This window comes from Telopea speciosissima, chromosome 3 (assembly GCF_018873765.1).
Source record: "Telopea speciosissima isolate NSW1024214 ecotype Mountain lineage chromosome 3, Tspe_v1, whole genome shotgun sequence".
NCBI lineage: Eukaryota > Viridiplantae > Streptophyta > Magnoliopsida > Proteales > Proteaceae > Telopea > Telopea speciosissima.
The window spans coordinates 25,943,472-25,963,563 of NC_057918.1; the positions used below are offsets into that span (position 1 = coordinate 25,943,472).

General features: G+C 38.1%; 1 protein-coding gene across 2 annotated transcripts; it reads left to right on the forward strand.

The window, feature by feature from the left end:
• The first annotated feature begins 1,672 nt into the window (after positions 1–1,672).
• Positions 1,673–17,687, forward strand: LOC122653852 (RWD domain-containing protein 1-like). 2 transcript variants are annotated; one of them, XM_043847802.1, is made up of 11 exons: positions 1,673–1,712; positions 2,428–2,493; positions 2,613–2,680; positions 6,079–6,115; positions 6,275–6,344; positions 9,546–9,603; positions 11,723–11,851; positions 15,649–15,740; positions 16,929–17,013; positions 17,260–17,338; positions 17,503–17,687. In XM_043847802.1, exons 1-11 carry the CDS (start codon positions 1,706–1,708, stop codon positions 17,577–17,579), a joined length of 768 nt encoding a protein of 255 aa, XP_043703737.1. In that variant the 5' UTR covers positions 1,673–1,705; the 3' UTR covers positions 17,580–17,687. The 2 variants fall into 2 exon arrangements, with proteins under 2 accessions (XP_043703737.1, XP_043703738.1); XM_043847803.1 differs by having other exon boundaries at positions 1,675–1,712; positions 6,082–6,115.
• Positions 17,688–20,092: the final 2,405 nt, after the last annotated feature.

The following is a 20,092-nucleotide window of genomic DNA, read 5'->3' on the forward strand; positions in this document are numbered from 1 at the left end:
AAAATAATAGTATGTAAACAATAGTTTTATCAAAAGGAAGCCTTGTAATTGAAATAAAAACAATGGGGAAATGGTTTCTATATTGGAGCGTGGCGCTTGCGCCCAGATACATGGGGTGAAATGATCGCCCTACCCCCATGAAATGCGTAATGTTTACCCTCCATAATGAGTCTATCTCTCTTTTTCATATGGAGAGAAGAGATATAGACTCATGGGATTGTTGGCGTAGGCCACACTCCCGGACAGAGTTCTTTTTTCTATATTTTTAATTTCATCTCTTAGCTAGGGATGAAATTAAGGGTCTATGATCATGGAATCGACTAGTCTAGTGATCATAAATATAGATCACAGTAAAGAAGGGCTTACAGACCAGAAACATAGTCGACTGAGACCATTTGGTGCTCTCAAATTTGGGTAGCCGAGAGAGAGAGAGAGAGAGAAGACGAAGAGGGTTGACTCAATCCCCTTAGATAGAGACTCGCCAAACAATGCTTTTTAAGTCGTGTAATTTTAATATTTTGCTATAAAAGCCACGCTTTGAAGTCTAAACTGTATCTATTACATGGGATAGTTTAAGACGGTTCGCTTCATTCTATCTCTTTTACTTGTATTCCACGAGCTATGAACAATGTTGCAAATACCCTGACTAGGAAGGCAATGTCCATCATGTGTAGGACAAAGTGACCGCATTCCATTCCCCTGCTCAAAAAGCCACAAGTTGTATACATGACTATCATCATCAGTAAATTCACTTTCAACAAATAAAATAAGAAATGCATACACGTATTATACACATATTATATGTGGTAGTCTTGTGCATCTAGCAATAATACAAGGAGAGAGGTTGGAGGTGACTACATAAGTGGTATAGCATTGGAGTGCACGGAGAGAGTAATTTCTCTCCACATACGTAAAGAGGGTTTGGACCAGGGATTTAAATCACGATATTGAGCACTGCCGATATCATTACTGATACCGATACTTGTATTGGATCAATTCGAGATCAAAACACCATTTTTTTAGTCCTATTGAGTGATCTGTACCAACAAAGTATCAATATTAGTACCAACCGATACCGATATATATCAATATACGATATCAAGATTTTATTTGCCTGATATAAACTCATTCTTCTTATCTCCCTACACCCTATCTCAAATCAATTAATTTTTAAGGGAAAAGGTTCTTGAGCCAGGGAGTTAGGTACGCGATTGTGGATTATGTCCTTGTACAAGTACAGTCCAAGGCCCTCTAAGGCAAGTCACATGGAATCCACATGGGACCGGAATCCAATGGGACCAAAGGAAGAGTGGATTTCATGTGAGTGGCCCTGGAAGACCTTGGATGGTATTTGTACAAGGACATGATCCGGTCTCAGGATACACTAGCACATCCGTGTCTATCTTTCTTGTCTTCACATAAACTGACCTTGCTGTCCTATATAAGATACCGTTTTGAGTCTTTTGACACTACCTCACTTGTACGTTCCCTATGCCATTAGCGCAGAGAAACCTCTCCCAATTTTTTTATTTTTTTCTCAGTCTACACTCTATTGTTCCGCCGACCGCCGTGTGCTTGTGGGCGAGTTTCGCTTCCAACCAAACTAGAAGTGGCTGAGCTGCTTAGGTCTGCTTACTCCAGTGTCTGCGTTTGCAAGCAGAGAGAAAGGAAGGAGATCAAGGATTTCTCTTTGCAGGGGCCGACCATGACTGGTATAATCACCCTCTTCTTTCTCATACGTTTTTAGTCATTTTAGTCATTCTCTTTGCTTGTTTTGTTCCAATGAAGCCCAAAAGAAAAGTCGTACTTCAAGATTATGTCTCTCCCTTAGATTGTCATCCTTTTTTACTTTTGTTTGGTAAACATGCCTTGATTAAATAATATCTTGGTTTTTCTTTGTGTGATTTGATGTTATTATAAGTTCTGATGGTTTTTATAGTTGAATATAATAGAGTTTGCCTCTTTTATGATATATCTGCGTTATTTATTTTTAATAATGTATATTATTTTCTGGTTGATCTGTTTGTTAGAATTTCGGTAAATCAGTGAATCCAAGGAGATGTGAAAAAATAATTATGTAATCTCAATGAGTTTGATTATCTGATTCCCGTGGCGTGTTTTCAAATTGATGGCTTTCTCTGGTCTCAAATACTTCCAGGGATTTCAGCATGCATTCATTTGCCGCCTGATAACTTCTGGTGGAGTTTAGAAGATATGATTTTCATTGGTCTTAAATACTTCTAGTGGGTTTTATTTTATTTAAATTTTTTTTAAGGTAGAGTGCATGTTTGTTTGCTTCATGACAGAAATAAAGGAAGACAGCATTTTTATAGGTCACTGATTTACAGAATGTGATTTTTCAATAAAGCAACATTTTTTTTGCAAATGTACCCCTCTTTCACCATTCTTACAAATAGTTTCCAACAGACCATGTACAAGAGCAGGAGATGGAAATTGAAGCATTGCAAGCCATTCTTATGGATGACTTTAGAGGTTTGCATTGTTGCTGAGCTGGATTTATCATTTATGCTGTTATGTATTTTATTATTTTAGGTTTTCCCTTCAGCTATATAAACAAAAGACACTCGTATCTCTGTGATGTTCAATGCCAGAAATTGGGTCTCACGAGAGTGGTCTCAATACATCAAATCGTTGCTTCCAAATTACTCTATCTCCCCAGGTACGGAATGTCTCTGATTGAAACAAAATATTTTCCTCCCCTCCCTCCGTTTAGATGTGAAGTGCATGGAAGTAAACTTGAATAAATTTTCATTTGTAAATTAAAGTTAAGGAAAATGAGAGGCAAAAAAAGGGAGAAAAAAAATTGGGTGTTTTGTTGGAAGTAAAATGAAGAGAACTTAGTTGATTTTATTTCAGTTTCACTCACTTCACTTCTAACTATATGGTCACTTAGTAAAGTTTGTGTTGATCTCCTCTGCCTTCACTTTAACTTTCATTTATAAATTAAAGTGAAGGAAAATGAGATGCAAAAAAAGGGAGAAAAAGAATTGAGTGTTTTGTTGGATGTAAAATGAAGAGAACTTAGTTGATTTTATTTCAGTTTCACTCACTTCACTTCTAACCATATGGTCACTTAGTAAATTTTATGTTGATCTACTCTGCCTTTTGATGTATGATCAGCGTACGACATGAGCTCATCCTGGCAATAGTATTACTTTGTCTGGTTGATACTCCCAAATAAGTCACAGCAATAGTATAAGTAATGCTATACTTCAGCATGTTGTGACTGGTGGTTGTTGTACTGTGATAGATGTTATTATTGGGAGTGTCAGGGCACAAATTGGAAAGTAATGACTAATAGGTCCTTCATACAAATGATGGAATTTGAATTAACCTCACAGTAGGTTTCAGATTCTTCCCAAAGGCTGGATCGTAGGAGTGTAGGGCATCAATGAAAAAAGTTCCAGATTTAGTAACTCTACCAAAACTCCAGATCTGTTGGACAGAAAATCACTAATCCTTGGTCGAACCTTCTTTGGCCTAGTTAAAGGATCCCCTGCCGGCTTCTTCTCCTCTTCCGTCAGTATTCGCCAAGGCTGCTCTCTTTCCCCCTTCCTCTTCTCTTTTGCCCTCGAGGTTCTCTCTAGGAGTATTCAGTCCAAAACTGACCAGCTCCTTATCTCTCCCATTCCCAAATGTAAAGCTCTCAACCTCACCCACCTTGCCTTTGCTGATGATCTAAGGGAGCCACAAATTTGTAGCCTATTGAAGCAGCAATGATCTTGATGTGGTAATCTTCAAGAAATCGACGTGACAATCAGTTGAAAGAAATCCCAGCAGCTTGTAGCACTCTTGAGATCGATTTGAACAAAATTAGGGTCTGGAATCAAGAACCGATGGAAGGGGATGGGGAAAAGGGAATGGGTATCTCACCTTAGGCCTCTCACCTATCCTATCTCAGGATTTCAACATTGCATAAGCAACTTTTTTATTCATTCAAATTCGTGTACAATGCTGGCCTCCCTTACAAACTTATATAGAGGACTCAAAAATAGATTTAGACACTAAAAAGGAAAGGCCGAATCCAATCCTTAACTAATAAGGTATCCTAAATTGACTCGGAAAGTGAAATAATAAAGAAAACAGACTCAAAATAGGACTTTAACTAAACTAACGAAGTGAATCCCGTTTTCTTACTTTCTACCCATATATTAGGCTTATTAAATTGGCCAATTATAAAATAAACACATAGAATCAAAGGCCTAATACATACATAACCCATCCCAAGGCTTATTTCCACTAAAATAAGACCTCTAAGTGACTTATCTACATCATTGATGGGCTTAAGTCTGGCCCATTAAGTGAAGCAAGCTCAGCCACAGAGGCCCAAACTGGGCTGCTCAATAGGCTAGGCTTGCTGGCCCCTCTGCTCTTCTTCCTTTTTTTTTTTTATGGATAAATTTCTTCTCTTTTTCCTTCTTTGAACTACATCAACAAAATAACACTTTGGCTGGTTGAATGCTGCATGCTTTTGTCGCTCAGCTTGGTTCATTGGCTTGAGCTGTATTGTCATTAAATTATGATTGACTTGATTTAGCACTCAGTTTTTTGTCTTCGTTACATTCCAGAAAATAGGAGGGCATTGAATGAATGCTACAAAAAGAAAGATTAATTGACAGAAGCAGAAATTATTTTATTGTCCACCTGTCCCCCTTCTATAGTTACATCAAATAAATCATTGACAGGAAAATAGGGGGATGGTGGTTGTATACAGCAAGCCGTCTTATAAGTAGCAATCATAGTGTAAAAAAATTATGTATAAGTTGCAAGTAATAGTAGCTATAGAACCTTTTTTCTAGGCGGGGTCTTACAGATGTACTTATTTTAAAGCCTCCATGTGTTGGTACCTGTATATTGGGATAGCCTTCAATAGGAAAATGTAAGCCTAGTTATTGAACAAGTTCACTCTTTTTTTTAATAAGAGAAGTTCATTCCATCTTAAACTATTGAAATTATCCATAGAAAGTTAGCGGGGATTTAAATAAAAATGGGCAGTACCTTGTCTCTCAAACATATTTGGTTCAATGGAAGCCAAGAGGTGCTAATGGGGTGGCTGATGAATGGCAAAACAAGGGGTATTACACACAAGATTATGTTTTGGAGATGATGTTCCTCATTGATAGTTCACTTCAGGTGTAGGTTGGATTTTATGCATTTAAATCTTTTAAGGCATTGTGTTCAGACCCCTGCTAGGGTTCTTCTTGTTTTTATAGAACGAGTTTGTATTTCTACATTTATTATTTTAATAAACTGTTACTAAAAGAAAAACCTATGTACTCATGTGCACTTTCCTATTGTAGCTAACAATACATAAGAATTTTTTTAAATCATTTAGTTAGATGATATGAGGATTATTTAGTTATGAGCTGTGGACTCAACTTGGTTCCTTATTGTTGAATATAAGAGATTGTTTGTTTATTAAATATTGATTATAAAGGGGCCTATTGTATGTGGTGCAACTTTCTGAAACTTGGGTGTGGTGGCTGTTAGTAGTTAGTCTGTTCTTTTCTTCTTCATCTTTCCTCCAACAATTCAAAAATTATAGATATAAAAGATTTTCATTTGAGTGGGATTGTCTAGTTATAGGTGGACTTGATTATTGAACCTGATGCTTAATCTGCCTTGCTTTAAAGCATACTTTGTTAGTGGAATCTCTTCCTTATTTTGTTAAAGAAGGGGAAAACATTTCATGGAGAATAATCAATCTACAGCTTTTGACTAGAATTTTCTTTTTAACTGTCAGATGTCTCCATGTCCATGAAATCATATTTCATGACTTTCTTTTATTAACAATAAAATTACTCTTTTTTGGGTTCATATATGTTGTACAAATACTTTTTTGCTTCTGGCAACATGCGTCATGGTCACATTATAGCAGGAGGGTGGGTGGGGTTAACAGTTAAAAGTTGTTAGGGAGGATAACTATCGAAACATTTCTGTTTGTGGGCAGTCAGGGAAGATTATGTGCTAATCATTGTTAGTTAGTCGTTTAAATTCAGGATTACTCTCTTGTTTGACGTGTTCTACATATTCTGATCTTTATCTTTCCATTAACAGGAAGATGATGATGTTGATGAATCAACAACCACTCCAGGTATCTCAATTTAGCTAATTGGAGCATATCTAATTTTTTAGAACAAGACAATCCAGCATCAATGGCATCTCTGATTTCCTTGTGGAAGCTTAATCTGCTGGTTGTATCACCTTGATCACCTCTTTACAAGAGTTGACATCTGTTAAATTTTTGTTGCAGTTCAACTGGCTCTAATTTTCTCACATACTGAAAAATATCCAGATGAGCCACCATTTTTGATTGTGAAAAGGTTGGTGAATGTATTACCTTGTTTAAATGTCATTTTGCAAAAATCTTTTTTGTATTCTATTGCCAACTCTTCCCTCTTCTATCAGTGAAATGAAGTTACATTATCTTCATTCATAAAAAATATTAGGGGAAATATCATCCCCCTCCCCTCTAAGTTTCCTTAATATCAACCCAATACCCAAGTTTTGAAAAATGATAATGCCCTCTCCTACTTTTTAAATATTCTATCAACTGTACCCTAGGTGACTAACTCTGTTAAAACAGCATATGAAAAGACAATATTACCCTCTTCTCTAACCGTTCAATGTAAAATCGCTTGTTTAGAAAAAAAAAAGAAAGTAAAACCGCCTGTCTGCAACCCCTTTCCCCACCACCGTCCCTGTTCCCAGACCTCCCCTCTGCAACCCCTTTCCCCACCCACTGTAAACTGCCTCTCTCCTTATGCTGCAAACCCTTTCCCCTCCACCGTCCCTGTTCTTCTTTGATGTCTCTTCTTCTTCTTCGTTCAGTTTTTCAAACAGAGAGACAGAGAGAAAGATGAAATCTTCGATTCCTTAAGAATGAGCAGATCTGCAACCAGCGTAATTCATAGATTCCATTAGCTCCATTGCATAAAACGAACTGAAATTTATAGAAACAGAGATTTGGTTCATCACAGAAGAAATAAATAACGAACCTTTTTCTTTTTCGAAGAAAAACTTAAACGCTGAGCAAAAGGGGAAAAAGTTAAGAAAACTCCTCAGCTTCATCTACCTCCTTCCATGGAAACAAATCTCAATACCGAAATACGAGTTTATAACAAAGCATAGACTCTCTGAAGAGGCAAAAAAAAAAAAAAAGAGAAGAAAGAATCTGATTTTCCTAATCTTTAGCTTCGAAGAATCGTTTCGGATTTCGTTTCTTCTACTAAATTAGATTTTATTTCGTTTAATTTATACTGTTATTTTATAAGTATGTATTAAAGCAACATGGAACTGCTCTCCAACTTCATCTGAGGGGTTTCAGTGGTGATGGTGGTGGTGGGAGAATTTCGCCACTGGTTTAGCCAGAATCTGATTCTACGGCAACGGGATAGTCTTCCCAAAGAGCTTAATAGCAGGATCTTTGACCTCTAACATTTTCTAGTCCCTTCGATTTCTGTTCTAGACTTCGACTTCGTCCAAAACCCAAAGAGGTCGATGCGCATGTCCTTCGCAACAAATCAAACCAAACCAAACTAAAAACACAGATCAGAGAGAGAGAGAGAGAGAGAGAGAGAGAGAGAGAGAGAAAAACAGGGCAGAGCGACTATGGTTTGATGAGCAAAACCCAGAAAAAAAAACTCTTGGAAGAAAAAAATAAGAACTCTTAAAAGCACGAAGAACGTGACGAAGGGAGCGTGCGATACTGCGATGAAGGGTGTTCTTTTTTATTTTAAATCGAAACCCATAGTCGCTAAGCCCCTGTTTAATCGAAACCCACTTCAAAGGATTCAACGAAGATGACGATGTCGATGAATCCTAATTTCTTCGCCTTGAAACAATCGAAACCCGCTTTGCGTCTTCGAGACCAGAGAACCAGAAGAACCAAAACCCTGTTCATGTTTTGCGATCTTAGGGATATTTCAAGTTTTGTAAAAATCCATGGCATCTGCTGTGTTTTTCTTTATGCTTTACTTTTCAGCTCATCTTTGCGTTTGTTTGATGTTCTCCAAACCGCTTTCTCGCTCTTCTTTTTCTTCACTGTCTTGCCGGAGAAGATGCTCTCAAACGATCCTGTTCCTGTGTATTGGCCATGGGAAGATGGGTGTTGCAGCTACTGCAACCTGCTCTGGGGCGTTGTGGAGGAATGATGGGGAAAGGGGTTGCAGAGGGGGTTCTGGCGACAGGCATAGTACTAAATCTCGTTTCGTTTCGGTGTTTCGGTCTGACCGAAATTTCCGAGATACCGAAATTTCTGAAACGAGATGACTGAAATTATCGAGATTTCCGAAATTTCCGAAACGAGATGACCGAAATTTCCGAAAATATTGCATTTTTCAATTTGATGTTGCATTTCGTTTCGACTCGACTAAGATACTCGAAATTCTCGAAATCTTGACCGAGACGAAACGAGTTTTAGTACTATGGCGACAGGGATGGTGGTGCGTTCTGGAGGAATGGTGGGGAAAGGGCTTGCAGAGGGGGGTGGTGGTGATGATGGTGGTGCTGGCGGAAGAAGAAGAAGAAGAAGAAGAAGAAGAAGAAGAAGAAGAAGAAGAAGACGAGGAAATGGGAGAAGAAGACACAAAAGGGAAAGTAGGGGAGGGCAAAATTGGAATAAAATTATATTAAGGGTATTTTGGAGTTTTAGAAATTTTGTACATGCCACATCATCACTTAATGGTGTTTTTTAACGGTTAAGGTACGGTTGATAGAATATTTAAAAAGTAGGGGAGGGCATTATCCTTTTTCAAAACTTGGGTATTGGGTTGATATTAAGAAAACTTAGAGGGGAGGGGGATGATATTTCCCCAAAATATTAACATTCTTCGTAATATATGTTTCATATCTGTCATAGATGTGTAACGTTAGTCTTAGAGGGCTATACTGATGTGGGCAGGGTTAATAGACCCAAGATGACCCACAGGCCACAGCTGATGGGCCCAATTCAAGGAGAAATTCCAAACAAATTAAAACTGTCAGACTTTAGGAATTTAATCAATAATTAGTTCTAGTCAAAGATACCCAACTGGAAACCAGAATACATGCACCCAACATTATAGATTCGAATGGAAAATTAAATAGGAGTTGGGTTGGCTTCCAACAAGAAAATTGGCTTGAGAAATGCAAACGAATCTGGTGAAAAATGTTTACATTTGTTGAAAGCAAAGTTGGGTAAGATTTCTCGTGCCCAGTGTATCATATACCTTTAATCTTTTAGATAATTGCCTAAGGTCTATATTTTCCTTCTTGGGCTGCTAGTTGTAGTTCTATCCTCCAACATCAAAAGACCAGTCAGACATATACAAGATGTGGTTATGCCTCTGAAAAGCTAGTGATTTTGCTAATCCTGAAATATATAACTTACCAATGGTCCCTTGTATTGTGGGAACTGGGACTTAGCCCCATAGGGATATGCAAATGCATTCTTTTTGCTAGTTTTATTAGTACCTCAGAATATACCTGAGTTGGTCTAAATGATGTTATATTTCCTAATCTCTGGTGATTGATATATTGTGCAGTATACGAGGGATACAAGCGGAGGATCTTAAAATTCTAAAATCAAAGCTTGAACAAGAGGTTATTTTCTCATGAATTTTGCTTTGATTTATTTTTTATCTTCTTTTAATACACTATTCTGTTTATGCTTATATTTCTTTCTCTGCAAACAAGGTTTCTTGGAAATTACATGATGTTGCATGATCTGTATGGACTTAAATTTTAAATTATGATTTTATGGGCTCAATGGAATAGGATTTTGTTGGCGGAAGCAGGGAAAGGATGATAGAGGAAGAAAAAGGGTAGGTTTCTTAATGGCAAAGTGATTTGGGTGCAAAACAGCAAAGTGGAACATGTTAGCATTTTCCCAAGAGAAAAGTGCGAGTAACCAGAGTCACTTTAATTGAGCAGAGCATGGGCTTGTCTATTTCTCCCTCTCTCACTTGCTCTCTTGCTCCTTAAGTGTTCCTAGTCATAATTTAAAACTTAAGAAAGACTAATTAGTAGGGTTTGTAGTTGGGTTTACTCATAAGTAGGGCTAGTAGTTGGATTTAATTCATTTTATAAGGAAAAGGTTGTCATTTCAGTTAAATTAGGGCTTCTTTATTGTGCACACTTTCTGTAATATCTTTATGATCAATCTTTTAATAAATATAACATGGAGAAAGGGGTTTCAGCCAACCTTATAACCTAAAACAGGTTTAGTTCTTTGTGTTGTCTTCTGCTGTTTCTGCTATTTGAGTCTTTTGATTTGTTGTATTCTACTGAACAAACGGTAGGGATTGATTGTTGGGAATTTTTTGTATTGTTTATATACATCGTTGATTCGTTGTGTGCCCTTCCTAATAACTTGAGCTTTTGAGATAAGCAGTTGTAACATGGTATCAGAGCCAATAGGTTGGGTGTTCATTCCTTTGTAGGTGCGGGGGAGTGTGTTATTGTTCCCCTACATCCTGTACCCTCGGTGCCGCATCTTGGTATTGTATGCAGAGACGTGTGTGTGGGCCTATGCATGCCGGGGGGGGGTGTTGATAGACATTGTTGTGCGCCCTTCCTAATAACTTGAGCTTTTGAGATAAGCAGTTGTTGTATGCCCTTCCTAATGGCTTGAGCTTTTAGGATAAGTGGTTATAACGTGTACAAAAATTTGATACTTTTTGGTGAAAAGGTTGATAGAGTGTTTGATCATTTCTTGCAAATGAAGAACAATTCATACTGGAGCCAAGAAGAACTAAAGAACTTTAAGAAATTCATAAGCAGATACGTATGGCCAGGAAAAATGAAGTAGAATGATGTATAATATTTTCCCCTTTTAAATTGAGCTTGAAGAAAGGTGACAGAAATTCAAATTTTATTTTTAAGAAATCACTCACTAAAGAGATCCTTAACCTACTAAAATTAAGTCTAAGCAACAAAAATAGTTAAAACTATTGAAGGAAAATACAGAGGCCACGTGGGGTCCATGTAACCACCAGATGACCAGCTCAGCGGTCTCAAGGTATAATCCTTATACTTTCAAGGAGGGGAAAGAATGGGGATTCCCAAGGTAACTCGTGGGTTTTATCTTGGGTATCTGGAGTCCTGGTTTTAGTAAGTGAATTTCTCTGAATCAAACTGTTTCCTACATGGTTGTATATTTCCCATAAAATATGATGTAGTGCCTCAAGTACACCTACATTAAGCCAAATAATACTCACAATGCAAATTTTGAGAAAAATCATAATTCTTCAGTGTTAGATCTGGCTGGAAATTATTTAAACCTCTCTTAAAATGTTAAACGACAATCAAGTTCATGAAACTTTTTATGTTAAACGTTTTTTTTGTTGGGGGGGGGGGGGGATTCAGTACACTTATAAAGGGTCCTAACATGTGATGAAAATCTCCATTTGGACTCAAGCTTTAGGGCTCAGTTCCTACAGATCTACTATTCTGCCAAATTTCAGCCCAAACTGATAATCTGAGGCAGAGTTTTGAGGCCACGTGACAGTATGATAAATAGGCTCCTGAAATATATTTTATCATCCATACTCTCAAGGAAATGCCTCGAAACTCAAATCAGGGATAGATTGTGAACTGCCTAACCTATACCAATCCATTCCAATCAGGTTCATCATGCAAAACAATATTTGGTGGTGTTCATTTCTGCAATTGTTTTAAGAACTTGATAAGCGTGATTTTGACTCTTCTCTATGTTTAACAGGCATCTGAGAATCTTGGTATGGCTATGGTGTACACGCTTGTTGCATCAGCTAAAGAGTGGTTGAATGAAAGATTTGATCAAAATGCTGGGATTTCAGACAACGAAGAAGAAGATACAGCTAAAGATGACGTATGGCTGTTTGTCCTGCCTATGAATTTCACTGCTTTGTGGTGATGTGTTTTCTGAATTGCAGGTGTGATCTCTGTTGATGTTGCCAAGCTCTATTTTGTATTCCTTGGCTGCTAGAAACTGAACTTCGGAAACCATTGGAACTATTCTGATGTGGTATTTTAATACTATTTATCTGGTGTTTAGGTATTCAGTTAATTTTGTGCTGTCAATGTTTTTCATCTTCGTCTGTTTGCTTAGATGTAGTGCTTAATCTTATTTACTTGAAACAATCGGTGGACATCAATTCAACAAAAATTTATTGTACACATTCATTAAAAGTGTTTTTTATTGTTAAAATAAGTTCATGGAATCTTTAGGATCACCATTAGAAATCTGAATTGGTTTTTTATTATTCCTTATTAAGTTATTATATGCATGGTTCTGTTCAATACTTTTAATTGCAATTTCAATTCCTTCATATTTAAAACATGACAATGTTATGGATCCTCACCGGGACCTCTGTTACTGAAAATATTCTTGCAATAATATCTAGGCTTCCATCCTGCATCACCAAGCCTTGCTACCTTTCATTTACTCTCATTTTATCCCTGGCTTCCGTATTATCTTTCATCTTTCTACTTATTTCCCATCTTCCATTTGTCATTTTCCTTTGTCATTTCTCAGCTCTTTCCCCATCCCTCTTCTTCCATCTTTTCATCATCTTTTTTTTGAGTATTTCTATATTCTGTTTTGTTTGGATCCATGTAGCAGACCCCATTGATTTGGGATAAGGCTGAGTTTGTTGTTGTTTGTTGTATTGTCCAAAGTGTATAAGCAGCTCAGTATTTAGATGTTAGCCAGGGAAGAGTTTTGAATCTAGATTAATCTGATTCAGGATGGGGAAACACAAAGAATGGGAAAAAGCTATATATAAGATGGCTAAAGTGAGAGAAATAAAGACCAGAGACACGACCATGTTAGATGTATTAAAAGTGAGGAAAAAGTGAGGATTGTGGAGTATTAATAAGGGATGAGGACATTAAAGAAAGGCGGTCAAAGTATTTCTACAGGCTACTTAATGAAGACCTCTCGACTAATAGGGCTTACTCACCTTGATTCCACATGGCGTAGATATATACGCAAAATTAGGGTGCTTGAAGTAAAGGAAGCATTAAGAAGGGTGAAAGTTGGCAAAGCGCCAGGCCCAGACGAGATACCTATAGAAGTGTGGAAGAGCATAGGGTTGTGTGGTTTATCTTGGCTAACCAAGCTGTTTAACAAAATTATAACCACAAAGAAAATGCCGGATGAATGGATGGATGAAGAGTATTGTAGTCCCGATCTACAAAAATAAAGGTGATATTTAGAGCTGCAATTACTATAGAGGCATAAAACAAAATGAGTTATATGATGAAGTTATGGGAGAGGGTTATTGAAACCCATCTTAGAAAGGAAACTACTATTTCGGAGAACTAATTTGGTTTTATGCCTGGAAGATCAACGGTGGAGGCTATTTTCTTATGTAGGAGACTTGTAGAAAGAAGATATAGGGAGGGAAAGAGGGATCTCCACACGGTCTTTACTGACCTAGAAAAAGCCTATGACAAAGTCCCAAGAGAATTAACCTAGAGTATATTGGAGAAGAGAAGAGTGTCCTGTAAATATATGGACTTAATTAAAGATATGTACGATGGCGTGGTATCTAGCGTAAGAGCTATAGGGGGTCAAGGTAGTGAATTCCCAATTACAATTGGGTTACATCAAGGATAAGCCTTAAGCCCGTATTTGTTTGCGCTTGTCATAAATGACTTAACTGGGGACACACAAGATGAGGTTCCTTGGTGTATGCTTTTTGCGGACGATATTGTTTTCGTGGATGAGCAAAAGCATGGATTAACGCCAAGTTAGTGCTATGGAGATCAATATTTGAATCATAAGGTCTTAAGATTCATTACCAAAAAAAAGGTCTTAAGATTAGTAGGACTAAGACTGAGTATATGGTGTGCAACTTTAGCCATAGTAGGACAGATAATGGGGGTGAAGATTGATGAGAGGGATATTACCATAAAGTGATTGTTTTAGATATCTGGGCTCTATCATAAATAAAGAGGGTGACATAGATGGTGATGTTGCTCAAAGGATTAAAATAGGATGGATGAAGTGGAGAGGTGCGTCTGGTGTGTTGTGTGATCAGCGTATTCCTTTAAAGCTTAAAGGAAAATTTACAGGAATGTCATACAACCGGCTATGATGTATGGGGCGGAATGTTGGGCAATTAAGAAGTGTCATATAAATAAACTAAGTGTAGTAGAAAAGAGGATGTTGAGATGGATGTGTGGCAAAACTAGGAAGGATAAAGTAATGACTGACCATATTATAGCTGGACTGGGAGTAGCTATGATTCAGGATAAGCTCCGTGAGAGTTGTTTGAGGTGGCATGGCCATGTTCAACGGAGGCCCTCGGATGCCCTAGTGCGGAGGAGTAACTCAATTCAGATTGAGACAACAAAAAGAGCCAGGGGTAGGCCAAAAATTACCATTGGTGAAGTTTTGAAGAAAGACATGCTTAGCCTTGGCCTCGTTTCAAGTATGACTTCGACTAGAGCTGTTTGGAGAGCGGGATCCATTAGTTGGGGATAAAACTACGTTGTTGTTGTATTAATTTTATGAGCCCAGCATTCACCAATTTAGCCACCCAGGTCAAGAAACTTCTTTTTACCTAGAGGGATGTGGAATCCAAGATGATGCTGCAGTGCAAGTCTGGTTTAGGTCCTTAGAATTCAGGACTGGCTCACCTTCTGTAAGAGCCTATGTTGGTTCAGAGGTGCAAGAACAAGACCTGGTCTACTACTAATGATTTGGAGGTGTTAGAAGTCGAGAATATGGTTTAAGTGAGGGTGTTTTAAACTTTTTAGTCCTCTCTTTGTATTGTGGTTGCCCTATCATATATATCAGAAATAGGGGAGAATAATACGATCGATTATTCTCCCCAAAAGCTTACAGTTCAGTTTCTTCTTCCTTTTCTCTCTTTTCTTCATCTAATTCACTGATCTTTACAGGAGGCACGCTAGCAATAACAATTGTGGAAATTGGCCTTGATTTTCCCCCAAAATATTTCATATTTGTGTAAATGAATGTGCAAGATAATTCTGAACCCAGGATTCGAGTGTTAATTTTGATCCAAAATTGTTACACATTTACATGCTGGACTTCAGCACCAAAAGTGTGTATGACAAATTCTTGCTTACACCAATATAGAAACAATTGGTTTCATGCTGTTTTGTTATCCATAAAATGACTGCTGAAGAAAAATTGGGGAATATATCACCTATTTGCATCGTTATCTGCTGTTGGTGATCCATACCACTTATTTTGGTCATCCCTACTATGCTCTTGTTTCATGTAATATATCTTCGACTTAAAAAAAATCTACTTACTGTTTAGTATTCTGTAGATGTCTGCAGTTCATTTTTCTTTAATAGCTCCTAGAAAGAGCATGGCAGCTTTGTCATTTATAGAATGTAGTTATTGAAGCATGACTTTATTATCTGATGCAATTATCTTCTGCTATCTTAGAGCAATTGTCATGATAGTTGCGCATTGCATATAGGGTCTTGCTTTGTCTTATCTTCTGGTGCTTTTAATCATTTTTCTAAACAATTGAGTATTGTGATAAACATGTGGATTTGCTCATCATGAAGTTCTATAATGTCTGTTATTTTTTTTTTTTTTTTTGTATGTAATGGTGAGCTTCGCATATTCATTAATACTTTTTGTTCTTCTGACTGATGAGCTTGTTCATATTTCAATTTCAGATAGTTATACCGCATGGAGAACCAGTCACTGTTGAGACTTTTCTTGCATGGAGAGAACGATTTGAAGCGGAGTTGGCCCTTGAACGAGCCAAGTAAGTTTTTACACGAATCATATCAGATGGTTTATTTGCATGTTCAACAACACCCCCCCCCCCCCAAAACTGCAGCCAATATTAATAGACAATGACATTGGTTAAAGAAAATTAAATTGTGAAATGACAGATGATTATCTTTAGCAATTAAAAGGAATGATGTTTCCAGCTTTCTATTGCCATTAACTCACAAACCATAATCTCTAATCTTGATGTTGGTGGTTACTGGATGTTCTATGCGTTAGGATTGATGTTGATTAGATTGGTTGGATATCATTGTCATAATATTTGAGGGTTGTATTTCTGTCACAACAATTTGTGACTTTCCTGGAAGTCACCAACAGATTTGTTTCATCCTTTTCTAAGGCTGTGGTCATCAAAAACTTTCCATTCTGCAAAGGGTAAAAACAAATAGGGAAGTAGTTCTCTGTCTGGGAGTGTGGCCTACGCCAGCACTCCCATGTGTCTATCTCTCTCCTCCTCAAAACAAGGGGCAAATGTGTCTTTTCATATGGAGAGTAGAGAGATAGACTCATGGGAGTGCTGGCATAGGCCACACTCCCGGACAGAGAACTTTCTCCCAAAAAAATAATCTCCTCTCTCTCCAGTAAGATTGCCGGAAAACTTTGTCAGAGAACACCATAGAATCTTAAAAATCAAACCTTGAATCCTAAACTTTGACCTTAAATCACGAAATCTTAAAACCTTAGGCAATGAAACCTAAGCCTTGAAATATTATATCTAAACCTGAAAATCTTAGGTGTTGTTGAACCCCAAAATTATTGGAGTTCTGACTTCACCAGCGGCTGAAAAGAGACTGCCTGGAGACTGAAATAAGTATAGAAAGCTTGTTCGGTGGAGATACCACCACCACCACCCCCAATGGCATCACTGTCCATTGCCATCACCGTTGTGACCGTTGACCTCGGGTCCTCGACGGTTTGCTGCCATTATGGTTGTAATTGCCGCAGAAGTCGCAGCAACACTTGAGGGCTGAAGCTGTACCGAAGGCTTAAGGATGGAGAGTGAATGAGGAATAATCGGGAAAAGAGAAGTGTGCTAAAGGACAATGTTACCCCTATTACTTGTGATAAAATGACATACCTTGGACGTGTTAATTTTTTGCCTAATATTTATATTCTTGTTATGAACTTTAATCTTCATGACCAACAACCATGTGATTGTCAGGTTAATGCCTGAGTCTGTACTTGCGGCACCTAAGGACAAGAAGCTTTCAGGGCGACAGTGGTTTGAAAGTGGCAGAGCTTCTACGGTATTTCAGTTTTGCCAGAATATTTTTACTAGATTGTGGACGATCCACTGGCCAAAAGGCACACACACACACACGCACACTCCTGCAGAACAAAGGGGGAAAAAAGCCATTTAACAACCCAAGCTTTCAGAAACCACCCTGAGAAAAAGGGGGGGGGGGGGGAAACAGCCCAAGCTTTCAGTAACAAATTTCAAAGTCTCATAAAAGGAATTATGTTAATAGCATACTTGTTTTCTTCCATGATAGAAAGGTGCTATGCCAGTCACTGAAGGCTCTGAAGAGGAGGATGAGGAAGATATTGACTTCGATGATGAGGATTTTGAAGGTGATTTCTCCCCATTCATTTTAAATTTTTCTTCGACGAACTGAAACCAATGGCTCGTTGTTTTGGTGATATTCTTTTATCTCCTTTGTCAGGTACTGTAATATTAGTTTGATATGAACCATGTGATTATTTTTAGTGATACTTAAAAGATGTTGGAATTGCAGATGATGAAGATATGCTTGAGCACTATTTGGCAGAGAAGTCAGACTCCTCGACGCATTCTTCAAGGAGAGGCAACTGAAAAGATGTGTTGTAAACATGCAACTATCAGTTAACCATAGCATGCATGATATTTTTTCTGGTATTTGTATGGGGTGGCTAGTCATTGTGGATGTTTTATCGTTTCCATTGAGGGAAAAAGACTCAATTGGTGTTACCTTATACTGAAGTTTCTACTTGGTTCTGTGCTCCATTTGTTTCAATGGAAAAAAATTTCCTTGGAAATCAATCTGCAACTTGTCTTTTTGTCTAAGATGCCACCATTTTTTTTATGGAAACATCAAAAAATAATTGGGAAGGTGGTTTCCAAGTTCATACAACTTCCTTTTGCTTTTGGGATTTTGATTCTATCAAAACATTATTTTCTTTTGAATTAACTGAGGTTTAGTAACATGTTAGAAAGGAGGGGCTTAGGGCGGTATTGAAATTACATGAGAGAAATAAATGCGCCCTGTTTCCCTGTTTCTACTTCATGCTTCCAGAAACAACAGTATGGATCTACAATAGGATACCGTTTCCTCTTATTTACCTCTTCCCCTCTCCAAAATTTAGCAAACATAGAATCAAGCTTCAAACATAATTTAAGGGGTGTAATAAAACATTACGGAGGCCCAGTGTGACACCTCAGTAAGGAATGAACTTATTAGATCGGACTTGGGAGTAGCCCCGATCGATGACAAACTACGAGAGAGTCGTTTAAGTTAGTATGGTCATATTCAATGGAGGCCTAGTGACGTCCCAGTAAAGAGTGATATGATTCCAATTGAAGATGTTAAAAGAGCTAAGGGTAGACCTAAAATGACCAAAGGAGAAGTGATGAGGAAGGACATGCATAGGCTAAGGCTTGTTCCGAGTATGACCTCGGACAGAGCCTATTGGAGGTCAATGATTCATGTCGCAGACATCATTTAGCTGAAAACCCTAAAACTCTAGGAGGGGTTTGTGAACCCTAAGATGGTGGGTGAACCGTCCTCTATGGGTGGAGGAAAACTTTGTCCATTATCATTTTTAACAATATCCCAGAACTTTTGATCGAATATAGCAGACAAACTATCATGTCCTGGAGATTATAGGCCCCGATGCTAAAAGCTGCCTCCCTAATTTCATCCTCCAAAGGAAGGAAAAATCTATTCCAAAGAATTGATGAAACCGTTTTGTTTACTTGTTTTTTTTTGGCAGGAAGAGGATCGCCAGTAATTATTAAAAGAAGAGAAATGTCAAACAAGTACATATTGGTTCTAGTTGATCTGGCCTTAATAGCCAAATCATTAGCCAGCCGAATAAAGTCCTTATGTTGCTTAATTATACAAATGTCTAGAAATACAGTAAGAAGGTTTTTGATGTCCCACAAAATAGTGAAAATATCCCATGGCCATTGCATAGTTGTAGTTAGCCACTGTGTCAAATCACTACAAGAAGGCCAGACAGTGAGTGTAGTGCCCTGATCTTCTGAAAGTTGGCGAAGCCCAATTAGAAGTCCTTGCGCTTCTGTTTCCTGAGCTGATCCTATACGACCAAAGCCAGCACAAGCACAGAAAAACTGTTTATTAACAAATATGATAGCAGCCCATCCTGCATCGCCAGTTTCAGAAATGTAACTTCCATCACAAATTATGGTGACTGAGGTTGAGGGGATAAGGCTGAGTATAGGCGTGGGGGATAAGGGTGCCTGTTGAGGACTAGATGGATGAGTGGGTACAGCGGGGTCGGTTAAAGGGGTAGGGTAGAGCCGAAGATCAACAATCCAATGGTAGATATTTTTGAGAGTGGAGTGAGGATTTGGGTTGGATTGTTCCACCCAACATCGATTCCTTTCTAACCACAAGAAGTTGCAAGTGATAGAGATGGACAAAACAAATTTTAAATCAAACGATGGCCAGGGCGGACTGAGAATGAAAGAGTGGAAAAGGTCAATGCTAGAGGCTGCCCTAAGAGATTTAGTGCGGAGCCCCCAAGGTCCAGCCAACCAGATGTGCTTGGAGAAGTCACACGAAAGGAAAAGGTGCCAATGTGTTTCAGAACTTGAATTGCAAAATAAACACTGATCATGGATAGGCATGAACTTAGCGAGATTTGAATGAGTTCCTACACCATTCCTAAAGATATTTCATAAGAAAATTTTGAATTTGGGGTGAATCTTGAGAGTCCAAATTAATTTCCAGAGGGGTTTAAAAGAGTCAATTGGGTGAGTCTCATCCAGAAGGCGAGCAGCGACCTTGGTAGTTAGTTCCCCAATTTTGGTGAACATGAAAAAAAAGGAAATCATCCTGTGGGCATGACGACAGTGGGATTTTAACAATGTTGGTTGCAATGGGGTGAGGGAAGAGAGATTGTATCAAAGGAAGATTCCAAGAACGTCCTACCATGAGATCAACAATTTTTGTTTACTTGTTAATTTGTTGATATTTTCATTTTGGTGTCAGCCAGGGCCACAACAATCTTTTCAATATCATTTGAATTTCATTGGACCCATATCTCCATGGACAGTGGTTACGCGAGGACAGATTTGTTCTCTGTAGTCCATACAAGAGAATG

Bases quoted from the DNA above. Each gene is read 5' to 3' on its own strand.
- LOC122653852 (XM_043847802.1), top strand. The intron at 2,494-2,612 runs GTTTGCATTGTT...GTTCAATGCCAG, and splicing joins TCTTATGGATGACTTTAGAG to AAATTGGGTCTCACGAGAGT. The intron at 6,116-6,274 runs GTATCTCAATTT...TTTTTGTTGCAG, and splicing joins TGAATCAACAACCACTCCAG to TTCAACTGGCTCTAATTTTC.